The 18,847-nt window shown below is 36.0% G+C and overlaps 1 protein-coding gene across 5 annotated transcripts; it reads left to right on the forward strand.

Moving 5' to 3' along the window:
- The first annotated feature begins 210 nt into the window (after positions 1 to 210).
- Positions 211 to 18,581, forward strand: LOC140891511 (1,4-alpha-glucan-branching enzyme 3, chloroplastic/amyloplastic). 5 transcript variants are annotated; one of them, XR_012152540.1, is made up of 24 exons: positions 211 to 1,515; positions 1,725 to 1,796; positions 2,070 to 2,134; positions 2,426 to 3,103; positions 4,104 to 4,276; positions 4,396 to 4,485; positions 5,256 to 5,331; positions 6,820 to 6,927; positions 8,429 to 8,519; positions 8,674 to 8,775; positions 9,166 to 9,268; positions 10,260 to 10,397; positions 10,479 to 10,550; positions 10,718 to 10,807; positions 11,142 to 11,219; positions 11,284 to 11,391; positions 11,815 to 11,904; positions 15,286 to 15,390; positions 17,257 to 17,342; positions 17,470 to 17,524; positions 17,782 to 17,827; positions 17,907 to 17,935; positions 18,017 to 18,094; positions 18,349 to 18,581. XR_012152540.1 is itself a non-coding variant. In XM_073300031.1 (23 exons), the coding sequence occupies exons 1-21, from the start codon at positions 1,211 to 1,213 to the stop codon at positions 17,812 to 17,814; spliced, it is 2,718 nt and encodes a 905-aa protein (XP_073156132.1). In that variant the 5' UTR covers positions 211 to 1,210; the 3' UTR covers positions 17,815 to 17,827; positions 17,907 to 17,935; positions 18,017 to 18,326. The 5 variants fall into 5 exon arrangements, 3 of the variants coding, with proteins under 3 accessions (XP_073156132.1, XP_073156134.1, XP_073156131.1); XM_073300031.1 differs by lacking the exon at positions 18,349 to 18,581 and having other exon boundaries at positions 18,017 to 18,326; XM_073300033.1 differs by lacking the exon at positions 18,349 to 18,581 and having other exon boundaries at positions 18,073 to 18,326.
- Positions 18,582 to 18,847: the final 266 nt, after the last annotated feature.

Here is an 18,847-nt window from a genome sequence, read left to right on the forward strand (position 1 = left end):
GAAACATGTAAAACATCGCCGGAAAAAGTGCAGGCCGACGAGTTGCTCGGAGAAGACGATGGAGGGTGGGGATGGGGTTGGGAGGGGAGGGGAGGGCCTCCGAGACCACGTTTTGAATTGAGGGAGGGAGCATGGGAAAAGGTTTACAGAAGAAGACGATACATTAATTGATTGGGCCCAATAAAAAAAATTTCAAAAAAGAAAAAAAAAGAAAGAAATGATGTGGGAGCCAGCTGGGATGCCAGCTCAGCTGGCGCCCAAGTTCCCTTGCACCCCTAGGGTGCAGGGGAACATTCTTCTCTATATATATATATATATATAGAAGAATATATATATATATATATTTATTTTTCGAGATCGAGTTCGAGTAACTCGAAATATACACGAGCCGAGTTCGAGTATGAAATTAGTTATTCGATCGAACTCGAGCTCGAGCTCGAGTAGACAAATACAAGTCGAGCCCGAGCTCGAGTAATATGATACTCGACTCGACTCGTTTGCACCCCTAACTAGTACACTCCATAAGCATATCATAATCTCTTTACTTTAGTTTGATTTCCTTTCCGTTTCATCTCAGCTTCGTTCAGCGTCAATTTTTTCTTTTGATATTGTTACACTTGTTATCATTTCATGTTCACTCTTTCTTGTGTAATTTTGAATTTATTCTTTGTTGTTGTTGTTGTTTTTTTTTTTTTTTTTTTTGCGTCATTAGTTGTCAAATGAGACATGAGTGGATTTCAAAACCGCCATGAGTATCTAGATTGGTTGAATAATTATGTGCCCCGGAGTCCTTGCCTTCTTGTCTACGAGATGAGAAGGGAATGAGGTGTTAAGACTTAGGAATGAAACTAATAATATCACTTCGTACGTATGTTAAAAGACTCGAACTTTTATGAAGGATGTTATCAAACAACTTATTAAAATCTTAATTACACAAAATACAAGCGGAGATTTTAGGACAATTTAAGTTCAACAATAAATAAAAAAGGTAAACCCAATAATAATAACAATAATTAGCATTTATTTTTGTTATTGAAATTATATTATTGTCATTAGAACAAAAAATTGATGTAAAATTGGGAAATTGGCAGTGTAGAGGTTTTGTTAAACCCCGAGCCATATTGCCTTCGTCTTCCCGCCCCTTATCCAACAACTTCACACCCAAAACCAAGCCTCTCGCTTGCAGGAACAGCCAGAATTCCGATTTTCAATGTTTTCCTCGGCATACCCAGCTCAAATCTATCATCTCCCTGCAAAATTTTCCATTCAAAAGAGCAGTTTCACCCCAAGCAACAACGGTGGCCCTGCCGTGCCCCTTTCCAGCCGCAAAACCAACACAAACAAATGCAAATGCTCCGCCGCGGATCACCCTCAGTCGCAGCCTCAACGCTCGCAGAGGCCGCGTAAGAAAACCCAGCAGCCAGATACCGATAAAGAAGACGGAATCGACCCTGTTGGATTCCTAGCAAAACAGGGCATCACGAACAGAGAATTCGCCCAATTCCTTCGGGAAAGGTGATCGAAAGCATTGACTTTAGATATTTGTTTTCGATGGCGTTCTCCCAACAAGGGTTTAGTTTGATGGAAATAAAGATTTAATTATAGATTAATCCGCTTTTAGCTGTACACTGACTGGTTCAGACTGCTAGAAGAATGAATATACGATAACTTTTAAGCAACGTGATGGTGGATGATTAATGGTTTCCTGTTGAATGAAATTGCAGGCATAAAGCTTTGAAAGACTTAAAAGACGAAATTTTTAACCGTCATCTCAATCTCAAAGAGCTGGCTTCTGGGTTAGTTAATATTTTTTTCCCGATCATCCCTTGAATTTATATCAGACGTGTCTTCAGGATTGCATAAATTGAATACAACCATGACCCACAATTACTATAAATAGGTCATTAATCACGCTTCATCTTTCAAATATCTTATTCAGAAGTTAGATGTGCCTGCAGATGTGAAAAATGTTGCACTCGTGATCATCTGTCAAGTAGCCTACTTGGGATGAAATCTTTATTTGTTTCAGTTTGCCTCTAGCTGGAATTTATTGAAGATTTTTTTTATAGGTTCGAGATATTGGGCATGCATCGGAATGTTCAGCACCGTGTGGATTACATGGACTGGGCTCCAGGTTTGACATCAGTTTCATAAGATAAATCAATTAAACAGTACAGTATTGACAATTAAAGTGCTTAATTGAATATGGCAAGTAAAGAAATGCCAAATCTATCAACGATTTTCCCTGTGCTTGACATATTAAAACAAATATTGATTTGAGATCAGGAAACTTTGCGTGTAGTTTATGCACTAACGATGATCAACTCATTTACGGATTTAGCAGCATAAAAGACGATTAAGTGAAGGAAAGTTTCATTCTCTGTTCATTTTTTGTTCAAAATGATTGTTAAACTTTTGGAACCAGGTGCTCGCTATTGTTCTCTGGTTGGGGATTTCAATGGCTGGTCACCGACAGAAAATTGTGCAAAGGAGGGCCATCTTGGCCACGATGATTATGGGTACTGGTTTATAATTCTTGAAGATGAAGTAAGGGATGGAGAAGAACCAGATGAACTGTATTTTCAACAATACAATTACGTGGATGATTATGATAAAGGTGACAGTGGTATCACAGCGGAAGAAGTATTTAAGAAAATGAATGACGAGTACTGGGAACCAGGTGAAGATCGCTTTATAAAATCACGCTATGAACTTGCAGCTAAGCTGTATGAGCAAATATTTGGGCCCAATGGTCCACAGACAGAAGAGGAACTAGAAGAAATAGCGGATCCACACACTAGATATAAGGCCTGGAAAGAGCAGCACAAAGATGATCCACCAAGCGATATACCAACTTTTGATGTGATTGATGATGGACAAGACCATGATATTTTTGATATTGTAAGTGATCCTGTTTGGAGAGAGAAATTTCGTGCCAAGAAGCCTCCTATTGCTTATTGGTTAGAGATTCGAAAAGGAAGGAAAGCATGGTTAAAGAAATATATACCTGGGATCCCCCATGGAAGCAAGTACAGAGTTTATCTCAACACTCCTATGGGACCTTTAGAGCGAATTCCTGCTTGGGCAACTTATGTGATTCCAGGTGTCTTTGTTTTGCTTGGACTTTGTTTTTTGCTTTGCCATTTTATTTCTACATCATCAAACAAGTCTTGGTGCCAAACTAGTAGGGATTAGCTTCCATTTTGCTACTACTTGTTAGAAATCCTCCACCATTTTCTTGTGTTCATTGGAGGAGATTGCATTGTTCTCAAAATCTCCTTGCGATGTTTGCTCTAGCACACAAGCTTAGATTCATTATGGCCTTGTTAAAGAAAATATGCCGCACTTTTCACCAAATCATATGCAGAATTTGAGCTTATTGAGTACTGATAAGAGTACACAGAGCAAATTCTGCATCTTTTTTATTTTTCTTATTCCTCCTCTTCTTCTTATTTGGGCAGGATTACAGCAAATGAAATAGGGGTTTAAAATTTAAAAAGCTTATGGTACTTGTTTCAGGGTTTTTCTCGTGATCCTTTCGTTAATACATGTGTACTTGACCAACATAAGAATACAAGATTAAGTAAACAGCTCTTGAACTTCCTTATGTCACCTCACCGATTTATTCTTTGCTGAATAAGAAATATCAAATAATGTGAATAACATTCATGCCTAAGCCACAATCTTTCCAATATCTTTTCACTTGGTCTTGATCTGGAGTCACTATGACGGATTGGTACTATCTTGCTCCTCGTAGAATTTTTTGTAGGAAAAAATTGGTTGACTTCATGCCTGTTTTCCTCCAAAAAATTCTACGAGTATGATATTTCCATTTGCTCTTCCTCCTACTAACACCTTCTAGAAAGCCTTTTTACAATGTATCCAAGACAAGTTACATTACATGTTTTCAAATCGATCTTGATGTCTTGGAGATAAGATTTTCAGCTTGTACAAAAAACACAAGCTAATTCTTCTGTTGATAGATGATTTGATGTTTCCAGACGGGTTCTTCTTTGAATCAGTCTGTGCTTTATATTTGATTTCTGGTGTCATCTCGCAAGTCGCAACATTCTCATGGCTGAACTCTTGTTTCCATTGTGCAGAAACAGAGCGCAATGAAGCTTTTGCTGTTCATTGGGAACCACCTCCTGAAAGTGCCTACAGATGGAAACATAAGCATCCTCCGAAGCCTATGTCCTTGCGTGTGTATGAATGTCATGTTGGGATCAGCGGACAGGAGCCCAAAATTGCTACTTTTTCTGAGTTCACTAAGAATGTAACTCTTTATCGCTTTCAGTTTCCTCTTATTTTTCCATTGAATTAATTGTTATGCTATTGGTTTGTTGTTTAGATCCGAGCAATAAATGCTATTGCACTTTTTCATCACCAATATAGGTCCTACCTCATGTAAAGGAAGCGGGATATAATGTGATCCAATTGATAGGTGTTCTCGAACACAAGGATTATTTCACCATTGGGTACAGAGTAAGTGAAAACTTAAACCTTGTTACTTTCCAAGAACTGAAAATTCATTCCCAATTCCACCTAGCCGAGTTTACATGCAATACTAACACCTTATTGAATGGAATCATTAAGTACTATTGATATTTGCTACACCAAGAAAATTTGATTATGTGTTTGATGATTTACTCACTCACTGTTGACTATTTTGCCTTTCAGTCATTACCAGTCAAACACTAATGAACCATATATTTTCATAAAGACAGGTAGTACTGGTTTTCTGAGTCGACTGTTAATGTGCTTGTTTGGTTTTGTTGTAAGACTTTAGGGGGAAGAGTTCTGAGAAAATAGTTTGGAGAAATTTCTTGGGAAAATATATATATGATTGGTTTTGTTTTGAGAGAATATAGTTGTTACCTTAAATGTCAAATTATACAAACTTATTCGATAGAATTTTCGAATTTTAAATACTCTATTGATATATTTAAGTTATAGTATAATATAATCTCAGTGGAAGTATATTTTTGGGGAATATATATATATATATATGTGTGTGTGTGTGTGTGTGTGTGTGTGTGTGAGTGAGTTTGTGTGTGTACTGTGTAGTGCTCTATTTATTTGAAATCCTCATGGCATTTGGTGCTCTTAGTGACATCTACCAGTCTTTGATTTAGCATCAAGGCATATTTAATTCATGCATTTGGTGCTCTATATATTTGAAATCTTCATGACATTGTCTTATGCCATCATTACTTACTGTTATTTACAAGATTTCACCCTGTGCATATATGTAGGTGACAAATTTCTATGCCGTGAGTAGCCGTTTTGGTACACCTGACGAGTTCAAGAACTTTGTGGATGAAGCACATGGTTATTTCATATGCTTTCAAATGACCATCAATTTATTCTTTTACTTTGTGTTTTGCCGTCTACACTTCTTTAGTAACTTTTAAAACAACTTAATTATCTTAAGTTAGTTTGGCTTTATTAAGATAAAATAACATGAAAATTAGCGAGAAATAACACTTTCTTTTTGCGCCACTTTTGGAATAGATTGTGTTAGGCTACTGGTTACTTGGCCACAAGAATTAGATAAAAAAAAAAACACCTAAAATTAATATTGGAAGAACAAACTTGAACAACCCAGAGATAAATCTCTGTACATAAACCCTAGCCAAAGCTAGTATTTCCCTAGCCAGAAATGCTAGTTAAACCTTCAAAGAAAACAACCGAATGAATGAAAAAAAAACTCCTTTCCTTGTGCCATTTATCTATTGCCCTGTATAAGACACTCTTGGGCTATTTAGATCTAGGCCCACCATCTATACTCTTGTAAGACTCTTGGGCTCTCTTTAGGTTTGGGCTCAAAAATATTAAAGGCCAAAGCCCATAACTGTATTTGAGTCCCTAACAGATTGCCTGGGTGATATTTATACTAACAGGAAAATATGGTTCCACCGATTGAATGTGATTAAGGTGAACATTTAGGTGCATGCACAAATTAAAATCTATGCATGATTGTGTTTTTTCTGATCTTTAGATGCTTTTACTGTCAAACCTTGTGTTGTATGTGACATCCATCTAGCCACCACAGTAGATAATACAAATTGGGGGTATTGGCTCAAGTTTCTATCGGAAGCCCAGTTATCCGGTCTGTGTGAAGCACTATCACAATCATGTTTTGTGTATTTCAGGATTGAGAATAATGCTATGATAATGGCATCAGTTCTTCATTATTGTATCCTAATAGATCCGTTGACAAATGTCTCTATGAGGTGCCTAGGATGTAGTTGAAATTATTCTTTTTCTTCTCATCTAGATGTGGAATGGCTGAAGTTATCTGTTGAAACTGGATCTATTTAACATGCTAGATTGGAAATTGTCAACAAGGAAACAACATGAGGATCATCACGTGCTCTGTGCAGCGTCTCTCTACAATTTTTTTTAACATGTCACTTTTCTTTTCTTTTTATTTTTTTTTCGAGAGTGCTTAATTATATGTAAAAATGAAAGGATGATTAGCAAGAAAGTGCGAAATTATTTTATCGGCCAAAAATTCATTGTCTGTCTATTGCTATCAATGCTTTATTTAGTAGGCCTTTCAAAATAACGGCATCGGTTAATTTGATGCATAAGTGACATGTCTGTAGCATTTTGAATACTACATACATGCTTGGATGCAATTACCTAATTTTGACCAGTTGTCCTTAATTCTGGCTATTTTTCAACTACTTTAAGCCCTATATATGCCATTCATTCTTTTGAGAACATCTTTTGATAGCTTAATTGCTACGATATATTTCTCCACCACTATTGATTATCTATGCAGTGTTAAAATATAGTTCTCCTCGTGTGTAGGGCTTGGTCTGAGTGTTGTTTTGGATATTGTCCACTCATATGCTGCTGCTGACGAAATGGTCGGATTATCATTTTTTGATGGATCAAATGATTGCTACTTTCATTCTGGTAAACATTCAGACCGATCAAGAATTTCAACCTTTTGCTATTTCAGATTTGTATAGGGATTGGAGTTTAGCTTTGAGTTAGATTTACTTGAACCTCTTTTGAGGATTAGTGGATCACTGGTCCACATTTGTAATTTAACTATTTTTACTTTAATAATATTTTCGTTTCTGATAAAAAAAAAATAAATAAATAAAATGTTATACACGGTGAAGTCCATATCAATTATCTTCAACATTGTATTAATGATAGAAATACCAACTCAGTGAATGACATTGCATTAACAATACGGGGAAATGTGATTGAAGATGGATTTGTCTTGCAACCAAGGGTTCTTTTAACCAAACATAATTATTATTAAGAAAAATGCTTAATATATAATTTTTGTGGCAATTTAAGACCATAGCTGGACTTATAAATATAATACAGAGGAAAAAAAAGCTATATTTGCAATAACACGAATGGGTTGTGGGCTAGAGCTTTGGAAGAGATAATGTTGGTTTGGGTGGTTCCAAGATCAACGCAAGAATTATTCGCTATAGATCTTGGACATCTTCTCGGGAAGAAGTGCAGAATTTTTTTGGATAGTGGTGGTTCATGGCATATGTTGGTTCGTGTGGTTGGAGAGGAATAGAAGAATTTTCGATAACATTGAAACAACGATTGATGAGTGTTGGGAAAAGATCAAAATTCGAACATCTACTTGTTTTGTGTCTCATGTAGAGTTTGAGAATGTCTCAATCTCAGATTTATTAAGAGATTGGGCTTTTGTCTATTGTTGATATGAGTAGGGTCATGCTTAGACTTTTGTTGTTAGCGGGTCTCTCCGCGAAGGCTCATCTCATATTATCTTATATGATGTCCGAAATCCCTGTTGTTTGATCTTCCTTCATATGATTCAGGAATAGGCAGCTCGATCACTTGTCCGCCTACTGTTATTAATAGCCTTCACGTAATTAATATAATACCGTTTCTTATAAAAAAAAATTGTGACGGTCGGGGTAACAAAATGATGGGGAGTGATTGCCGGTGCTAAGAGGTTTCACGGACAAAGACTTTGTAGGCTTCTAGGCGAGCGGGAATATGAATGAACCGATCCCTACCGGAATGAGAGGGACTTTAAAAATGTGCAAGTATAAGAGTGTACAGTTGAAGAAGACTTAAAAAATTCGATAGATACTACTGATATCAATAAGACACACCTTCTTTTCGGGAGTTCATTACATAAGAATTCCAAAGTTAAGCCGCTTAAATTAGGGCAGTTCTAGGATCGGTGACCCATTGGGAAGTTTCTCAGCGTGCGCGTTAGTGAGTGCATAAGCACACTAGAACCCCTTGGGAAGTTTTTCAGCGTGCGTGTTAGTGAGTGCATAAGCACACTAGAAAGACCTGTGCTAAAACAACGGGGACAGTCGTCGAATGTAAGGTGTTGCACTATTAATATATGCTTGGGCATGTGTGACTTTCCTAGCAAATATTTTATTCATTTTGCCAACTTTGGCAGGTAAAAGGGGCCATCATAAATTTTGGGGAACAAGAATGTTCAAATATGGAGATCACGACGTATTGCACTTCCTTCTTTCAAATTTGAACTGGTAACTTCAAAAACACTTACCTTTTCTTTAAATTTTGGAAGATTGTTTATGTGCCTCTCACCCTGTTGTTTTGATTCTTTTAATTGCTAATAAACTTTTTACTTGATTTTTCAAGGGTCTATTAATCATTTAATTGCTGATGAGAGATTTGTAGGTGGATCACGGAGTATCAAATAGATGGTTTCTATTTTCACTCCCTGTCATCAATGATGTATACACACAATGGATTTGCAGCATTTACTGGTGAAATGGAGGAGTAAGGTTTTTGAATACTTATCATTGTTGAGATATTACTTGCCTAAGCCATATCAAGTGTAATTTGGGCTGATTATTGATGTAGTGAAGTTTATTTTTTTCTATCCTCCAGATTGAGATAAAATATTACATATCTGAATCAAGTACATGGTGCCTCATCCTAAATGTTACAATCATTAATATTCATCTTGTCTACACAACTATATTGTTCATCTTATAAGTATAATAGAGTATATAATCATCGTTTATGCTTTAAAACATAACCAGATCGACTAAATGCAATTGTATATTAAATGGACATATACGGCATGTACTTGTTTTTCACTTAAAGTCTGCAACTTCTATGTCTTGCAGTTTTCTTTTATGGTGGGTAACGTTTTTTCATTTGCAGGTATTGTAATCAATATGTCGACAAGGATGCGTTGTTGTATCTCATTTTAGCTAATGAGATATTGCATGTGCTTCATCCTGACATAGTGACCATTGCTGAAGATGTAAGATGTGGTCATACTTGCCTATGAAAATCTGAGTATCTTTTCATGTCAAAATGTGTCCTCCGTAAATGTGATATGTATTGATAAAATTCCTATCATCTCCATCTTAGAGAATGTATGTAGTTTATACATGATTATGATGTATTGGGTGATGTTTTTGCTTTTAAAGATTTTGTCATGTCTTCATATCATTTTGAGCCATTGATCAATATTATATTGGGTAAGTTACATTGACGTATGTGAAACTGTTGGGTTTGCTGGTTCTAGCCGCAATATTGACAGAAATTGACTCTTGCAACTTTCAAATACAGTGAAATACAATATCAAATTTATAATCCCAGAGATAATTTCTCTGTACAAAAGACAAGTCTAACCCTGGCAAAGCTATTACCAAACCACCACACTGCCCACAAACTTCCTCCTCCCACCTTTTAACCCCCTGATTATCCCACGTTCACTCCTCCTTTGTTTCTCCTGGTGTAGACCTTTTTTATTATGGGCTTTTCATTCTCACTAATTAGGCCTTCAAGTATTGGGTCCGTAACAGAAACACCTAACAGTGCTAAACTCTTTGTACTGGAGCAACTTCTTCAATTTTTTTGTTTGCTAGTCTTTCCTGTGTAGTAAAATTCCAATCACTGTCATAATATTGATAAGCTTCATAAGGTTGGTAAGGCATAAATTAGGTGCTAAACAATAAGGGAAAGGAAAAAAAGATGACTCTATCTTATGAGGTTTGATGAATGTAAGTGTCAGGAAAGGTTGCTGGAAGTATTTATTGATCTCAAGCCCATTAATTTTTTTCTTTTAACTTTTAAAAATAGTGCCCATTGGTTGCTGGAAGTATTTAATGATCTCAAAGCCCATTTGCACGTGCCACAGAAAAGGAGATCCTTAAACTCCATATCTCATGCTACATATAACACACATTTTTGGCTTCAACTGTTTTTACACAGTTCGTTTGTGGTAACTTGTTAGCTTATCTTCTTAGGCGACACTTTATCCTGGGCTTTGCGAGCCAACTTCTCAAGGTGGACTAGGATTTGATTATTTTGTTAATCTGTCTGCATCGGACATGTGGTTGTCACTCCTCGAGAAAGTTCCTGACAATGAATGGAGCATGAGTAAGGTTGTTTCAGTCAACCTATGAAGATTTATTTTCTCCATCATACAACTTTGAAACTATATTTTGTTTCTGATTATCGTGTAGCTTGTGAACGCATTGATTGGCAATAGAAACACAGTCAGTAAGATGCTTCTGTATGCTGAAAATCACAACCAGGTGATCTAAACGATCAAACATATCCACCTCTCTCTCTCTCAGATACGCACAAGCAAATGCATAAATACCATCTTGTTACACCCATAGATTTCCTTCTTTTTCTTGGAACTCAAATAGTTGCTCAATTATTTTAATCAAGTTATCAACTCATTACATTGCCCCGCCAGTCTATTTCTGGTGGCCGTTCATTTGCAGAAATACTTTTTGGATCAGCTAACACGGAAGAGTCAATTCTTAGAGGTTTATCATTGCACAAGGTACTCAGTGATTCTCGTTTGCTGTATCAAATGAGTTGAAGGCTCATATTTGCAGCTAATATCCCTTTTTCGAGTGCCTCAATGTCAATCTGCTTTACAATTTTCTGAGTCAAGAGGAAGCTGAACATAGAAAATAGCTTATATTTTTTTGAAGAACTTCTGATAGTTATACCACCTTGGTTTCTAATTGCCATTGTGTATTTTCTTTAGTTAATTAAAATGATCAAGGTCAAGAAGGGTTGTTGCACTAACATCACATCTATCTCAATTCCATCAGCTACTTTGCTATGTATATGGTAAATGTCATATTTATCATGATTTGTTTGTCATCCAGATGATCAAATTAATTACCTTCACAATCGGTGGCCCAGCATACCTTAATTTCATGGGCAATGAATTTGGACATCCAAAGGTGAATTGTGTTTGTGGTACATTTATGTGACATGCATATGGAAATCTAATTTTCTCTAGTTCAGAGGGTTGAGTTTCCAATGACAAGCAATAATTATTCCTATTCACTTGCTACTCGGTGCTGGGATCTTTTGGAGGATGAGATTCACAAAAAAATGTTTGCATTTGATAAGGTGAGTTGGAATAAAATGTTATGATGTCCAATTGATTTTACATCCTTTTATGTGATTTTTTAACCTTGCCCGAACTTGATGTTTTCCTCAGCATATGATTATAGCCCTTAATAGGTTGGATTTAGAACGAATTCATATTTGGATCGAATTATTTGATGTTGATATTCAGAAGCTCCTTGTTGCATGTCCGGGAAAGTAATTGTTTGGAAATATTATTCTACATTAGCTATGACTGATGATTTACTGTCCTATTTGGTTTTGCCTGATTCCATTTGATAAAATTTCATATGTGATATCAACACCTGCTTATGTTCACACTCTTAGTGTTCAATGGTTGAATGGGACGGAGTTTCTAGGATCTTACAGTATCAGGTTAGCTGATCCAATATTAACCTGTGAGATTCTTGTGCCTATTCCTGTTAGGATATGATGAAACTGGATGCGGATGAAAGAATACTTTTAAGAGGTTCAAGGGGCCTTCCCAATATTCATCATGTCAATGACACTACTATGGTAAGATTTTGTCTAGTTTTAATGCAAGTGATTTATTTAGTTTTTATTTTAGTTTGTTTCTGGTGCTCTCCAGCCAATGTAAGTTCATGAAGTCGAACTGTAATGTTTCTTGTCATATAATTAAAGGGGTTAAATATGTGCGTCGAGTTCCTTGAATTCTTCTTCTAGTTTCTCTCTACCTGTGATATTATCCTTTTTGACAGAAATAATCCATAAAAAATGTAACCAACATATGAAAACATATCCTCACTTCTAATTACTTTTTCTTTTTGGTTTCTTTTGTCAAATTATGTTAAATATATCATGCGCCACAGATGAGAGTCTCGTTGTGGCTGGACTACAATATCTGTTGTGATTACGTGGACTAGCATATAGGCCTTACGGATATATTAAGGGATAATTTATAGATTACATGGTTATTTTAGCCATGCAATGCTTCGTCAAATTATTGGGATATGATCATTCTGATTTTTTGATTAAAACAGCAGAAAAGGCATAAGAGAGGGAAAATTGTCAGGACATGTATAGAGAGTCTGGAATTGGACGATGGAACTGTAAGCACCACCAATAGAGATATTATCAGATCGGCAATTATAGATTTTTTCACATAACTTTATAGTAAACCAGAGAGAGGGGGATGGGGTGTTGAAGGGGTGGAATGGAGTGCAATTGACAGAGATTCTATGGAGCAGCTCGAGCTACCTTTTTCCGAGGATGAAATTAAAAAAACAGTGTTTGAGTGTGAAGGATCGAAAGCCCCGGGACCAGACGGTTTCTCAATGGAAGTCTATAAGGAGTGTTGGCGCACGATCAAAGAGGATTTGATGAAGGTGTTTAAGGAATTCTATGAGGGAGGTATTGTGAACAGAGTAACGAATGAGACATATATTTGTTTGGTACCAAAAAAGAAAGACTCATTGCGCATCAAGGACTTTAGACCGATTAGCCTAGTCACTAGTCTTTACAAGATAATCGCTAAGGTGCTAGCGTCGCGTCTCAAGAAGGTGCTAGCGATCACCATTGCAAATTCACAGAGCGCTTTCATTGAAGGTCGTCAAATTTTGGATTGTTGCTTGATAGTGAATGAGGCGGTGGAAGATATTCAGATTGAAGAAGAAGAGAGGTTGGGTATTCAAGGCGACTTTGAGAAAGCATATGATAATGTAAATTGACAATTCTTGGATTTTGTTCTTCATAAGAAATGGTTCGGGAATAGATGGAGGAAATGGATTAAAGGCTGTCTCAGTAATGTGAATTATTCAATCATTGTTAACGGGAGACCAACCGGTAAATTTAAGGGGGAGAAAGGGCTACGACAGGGAGACCCTTTGTCTCCGTTCCTGTTTAACTTGGTGGCGGATGTTTTGGAAAGATTGATCGACAAGGCAAAGTCTTCAGATATTTTTAGAGGTTGGGAGATAGGGAGGGATAGAATTGAGGTCTCACACATTCAATTTGCCGATGATGCTCTGTTTTTTGCGCATAACGAGAATCATGTGAGAATGCTGATGGATATCTTGTTCATTTTCTGTGATATGTCCGGATTAAAGATTAACAAGGAGAAAAGTGCACTGTTGAGCTGTAATTGTGAGAAAGAAGTGGAGGAAGGGTTGGCTAGGGAGATCGGTTGCGGGGTTGGAATCTTGGCCCATTCAATACCTTGGAGTACCCTTGGGAGGGAATCCATTAAGAGTTTCATTCTGGGAACCAGTGATCTTTAAGATGTCTAAAAGGCTAGCTAGCTGGAAGAAAGCATTCCTATCGAGAGGCGGCAGACTCACGCTGATTTCGGCGGTCATGAGTGCCCTTCCCTTGTATTATATGTCGCTGTTTAGGATCCCACGCGGTGTTGCAGAGGATATGGAGAAAATTATGAGGAACTTTTTGTGTGACGGATCGGATGGGGAGACCCATTGTCATCTGGTAGGCTGGGATAAAGTTTGTAGACCAAAAGATAGAGGAGGATTGGGAACAGGCAATATTTGCCTTCGGAACAAGGCTTTGCTAGGTAAATGATGGTGGAGATTTTCGACAGAGGGGGACACTTTTTGGAAGAGACTTATAGCGAGCAAATACGGAGTTCAAGATAACGGTTGGGATGCGGGGTTGGCTAGACACAACACTTTTAGAAGTCCGTGGAAATTCATATCGAGGACGTATCTGGCTTTCAGTCACTCTGTGAGGGCATTGGTTTTAGGGGGAGATAGATTCAGATTTTGGGAAGATTGTTGGGTGGGGAATTCTAGTTTTAAGGATTTTTTTCCTAACCTTTTTCAGATTTCTAGGGAGCATACTGTTGTTTAATTGTCAAAACAGGTTATAGAACTATTAGATTAGCACAATTGATAAAAAGCCACCATAAACCATTGTTTCATGGGTAAAAAGCCACATTACAATTAGCTATAATTTTACCCTCTTGCAATCGTACAAGGACTTGAACAATATAAAAAATTCCCTACTTCCTTTTGAATTGTTTATAATGAACTTTAGTAGACATCACTTCGTGAGCACCACCTGACTTTGGCGATGCTCCAATCGAGCTTTCTTCGACACTGTGATTCGTTCTCACGAAGAACAATTATTTCACGTCCTTAGGAATAATTCACAAAGCGTCAAACATATGTGCACCACCAACAAATGAAAATCTCAAAATCAGAATGAAAACGATGGTACTAACATAACCTTGTTACAATAACTTGTTGCGATACAGAATGAATTGTTTTGTTTTTGCTCTTAAATTTCACACACAATGAAACTGTCAAGTTCACAACATAATATATGTACTATTCTCGTATGTATCTTCGATAAAATTCACAACATAATATGTACTATTCTCGTATGTATCTTCGATAAAATCTCATCAGTAATTTATCTTTATCAAATATGGAATTTAAAAGATTAATACTAATGAACCTAGTAAGTTTTCCATTACCCATCTCAACCTAATCTAAACAACAACAAATATATTTTCTAAAATATGGGATATGCGATTTAAGGTGGTCATTATCAAATTTCAAGATATAGAAAGAATAGCTATGTAGGATATTCATATATTTCACACGATAACGTATATATTCATACCGAAATTAAACTCAGAGAATCAAATCTCAATCTTAGAATGCATCCACAAAAACAACAAAATATCTACAAAAGCAAATATGACAACTAATCAACTTTCGAAACAAGCCGATAATATTAATAATAAAATTCAATTATCACAATCCTTGGGGGAATCAACTTTGCCCTCAATTGACCTGTTTTCGTATTCTCATATGACCATTATTTAATGTTTTTTTGTTATTTGATAGATTTGGCATTAATAATTACATTACATTCTTCTCTCAAATACATATATAGCTGATGTACCTCCTTGTGTTCTAGGTGATATCTTATTTACGAGGTCCTTTCCTAGTAGTCTTCAACTTCCATCCCATAAATTCATATGACAGATACAGTGTAGGTGTTGAAGAAGCTGGCGAGTACCAAGTAAGTGACACCACTGTTTAGTCTTCTTGTCCTTACTTGCACTTTTAAGTTTCAGTTTAAATTTGTTGCCTCTGTTTTCGTCGATATTATCATCATTTAATAATGGACTAAATTTTGTTTAATATACAAACTATTGATTTATTTTTTAAATTGATTGATTAATTATTGCAATTGGTGGAATTTTATTTCTAATTCGAATTGATATTATTTTCAGTAAGCAAACTGTTGTTTAATTGTCAAAACAGGTTATAGAACTACTCCTTCCGTCCCATATATAATGTCTTCTTTGGATTTTCACACAGATTAAGAAAAATTTATTGGGAAATCAAATTTTATATAAACTTCCTATTTTATCCCTATTTAATGTATTAAAAAATGATTGCACAATTTTCAAGGTGTAGTTAATAGGGGTATGTTAGGAAATGAGTGTAAAAAAATATTACTAATTATGGTATATGATTATATATTTGGGACAAATAAAAAAGGAAACATGGACATTATAATTGGGACGGAGGGAGTATTAGATTAGCACAATTGATACATTGACCCAAAATTTGTATAAAAGTCATTTAATTAATTATTTTGTCCTTGCATGCTAGAGTGAAACACATTCTAAACTTTGTATTTATTTAAATTTCAAATTAAAAAAAAGCATGGAATATGTCCATGAAGTGCAGGAATTGTGTCAGATTACATCACTTGAAGGGAATGTTAGTACTTGCGATTTTCAAATGTTAAGTCTCCATAAATAAACTAAAATGAATGAGACCGGTTCTAATGGTCACATACAAATATGTAGAGGTTATAGAACAATTAGTTGATAATTGTGTTCTGTTTTAGCTGAACATTTTACGGCTACTGTAAGATTACTTGTATATGATAAGTATATGTTTGAGAGTAGTTTTTGAAAGTTTTTGGAAATCAGGTTGTAATAAGAAAATTTTGCAAGTTGATTGAGTATTTTTTTTATTTGAATAGCGTATGGTTTCACTCTATAGTTATTAAGAAACTTTAAAATTAGCTTGCAGGAGGCATACTTTAACAATACTGACACAATGATAGCGAGAGAATTTTTATGAACATTAGTGAAAGTTGATTTTAGAAGCTGGAAATAACAAACGGGCTGTCGAGTGGATAAATCTCCACCCTCTTTTTTCAAATCTACATCAATAAAATTTCTGAACAGCAGTCCTACCCTTTGTAGCATAGGCTGTATGCAAGCACACAAGGCAGTTATTGTGATATTTCTCAAGGTAGCTTGGAACTAAATTCTGAAAGAAATGGGGATTAGAGGGACCAGCACATGCAACGTCATTCCCACCTTCGGCACACATTAATAACAAAGACCTGCATTATTATGCCTGATCAACATTTTTCTCTTCCTCTGAATTTGTATCAGGAATTCCGATGAGGCAATGTATATAATCTGGCATAATATTGCCAATCATTGGAAACAAAACATTCCACGTTTGATGCACCAGGAAGAAAACAATCTAAACTCTAAACTTGATCTAGGAAAGAGGGAGAAATTGGACTAGTTAATTGTGGGCTATGCCAATAAAATCTGTACCTAAATCTTCTTGGGAACTATTTTCTTTATGACGACATAGTATTTTAATGGAGATTCAAAGATGCGTTATGTTTTGTTAACACCAAAGTATAACCCAATGAGCTGTTGCTTGTTTCTTCTCTTCACTGGTTAGCTCCATGCCAGCAATGAACTGGGTATGCCGGTCTTTGTTTTAATGGCCGGTCCTCAAAACTTTTCATAATTCAAAAATGTCCATCTCTGCTGATCCTGCCAATAACTGGAACTCAGCTTATGTTAGCGGCATGGTTACGATAATTTATAAATAACTGGAACAGGTGATACTTAATACCGACGAAAAGATTTATGGTGGCCAAGGATTAGTTCTTCTGGATCAATATACTCAAAGAACCATAAGCAGAAGGTAAGATATGGCTTGTTTTGTCTCAGATCTGCCTTCCTTCACTTTGTAGTCACATGTTGAATGTCACATGTTTGCTGCATCTGATCTGTCTTTTTATCCATACTTTGCAATCGAATTGTCCTTACAGAACTGATGGCGCCAGATTTTGCTTGGAAGTACCACTGCCAAGTAGAACTGCTCAGGTCAGTGCTCTTGTGAAATATTGATACTTGATCTGTTTCCTTTTTGAAAGACCGAAAGATGCTTTCAATTCTTTTTTTTTTTCAAAAAAAAAAAGAAAGAAAGAAAGAAAGAAAGATACTTCTTACTCAAAAAGATGACAGTGAATGCTATGTGCATCTGACAACATAAATGATTTGAAGATTGTTCTGTCTAGTTCCCACTACGTGAAATATCACATACAATTGGTTCCATAAAGGACTATTTTTCCCTTATACAGGTCTACAAGTTGACACGTATCCTTAGAGTGTAAGCCCATTGATAAGGTAACTGCACTTTAATTTCATCTGCTTATCACATGTTTAAAATGGATCGCAGCAACGCTTTTCAATTATTCTTCTGCAGCTTCCGTCTTTCTTCAACATCCGAACAAGGTGAAGCATGATACTAAAGAGAAATTCGCTATCATGATCATTAAATTTCAATGACTTGAGCACCAAGTCGTTCACTTTCAGATCTGGTCATCATTGACAAGTTGCCTGGTTTTGAATTGCCACTTGAATCGCTGCAGGAAATCTCGGGCAGTTGAACAGGTCCAGACATAGAACTTTATCTAACGTGATTGAACTGTTTACCTGAATTATGTCAAATAAGAGATGCTAACATGCGTGAATATACTAAGATCAGTATTCAGATACAAAATGAAGGCAATAAGATTTGTATCTTGTCAGCTCGATTGATTTCTTGTCTCTTTTTGTTTCCAGATATTAGGGAATTTGTTATTACATCTGGCTGTAGTAAATCTCCAGCATTTTTAACACAACTCCTTGTCTTAAATTTACTACAGTACTTCGCATCCATCACTTGGTGGCCAGATGTCATGGTGAACTTTCGGTTTAAATGGTAAAATTATAGAGCCAAATAGCAATAGATGATTCATATTAATTTGAATTATGTACCCTTAAGTGGCAATCTGTCTTTTTTGTTCTGATAGTCTCAACACTCATGTTATCTGATTTTTTTAACGGGCGCTCGTATAAGCATTTGCACAATGATTCATACGAGCGGACTGGAAGGATTTTTTTACTCGAAATTGGGGTAGATTAGATGATAATGTAGAGGACAAAAACTTGTGTTTTTTGTGGTCGAACCCATTCTAATTTATTTACGCAAAAGGATAAAATTCTTTCCAAAAATGAAGATGACATAAAAATTAGAAGCGACTACATATAATATGTAAATCACTTGCATAGAGTGAATGAAAACTACCTTAGTATTATCTTATACTGTGTATGAATGAAGTATATTGCTATGAAATAGTTTTCAAATTTGTGCCACTTCCTGTT

The sequence above is a fragment of the Henckelia pumila genome, chromosome 3, assembly GCF_033568475.1.
Source record: "Henckelia pumila isolate YLH828 chromosome 3, ASM3356847v2, whole genome shotgun sequence".
Taxonomy (NCBI): domain Eukaryota; kingdom Viridiplantae; phylum Streptophyta; class Magnoliopsida; order Lamiales; family Gesneriaceae; genus Henckelia; species Henckelia pumila.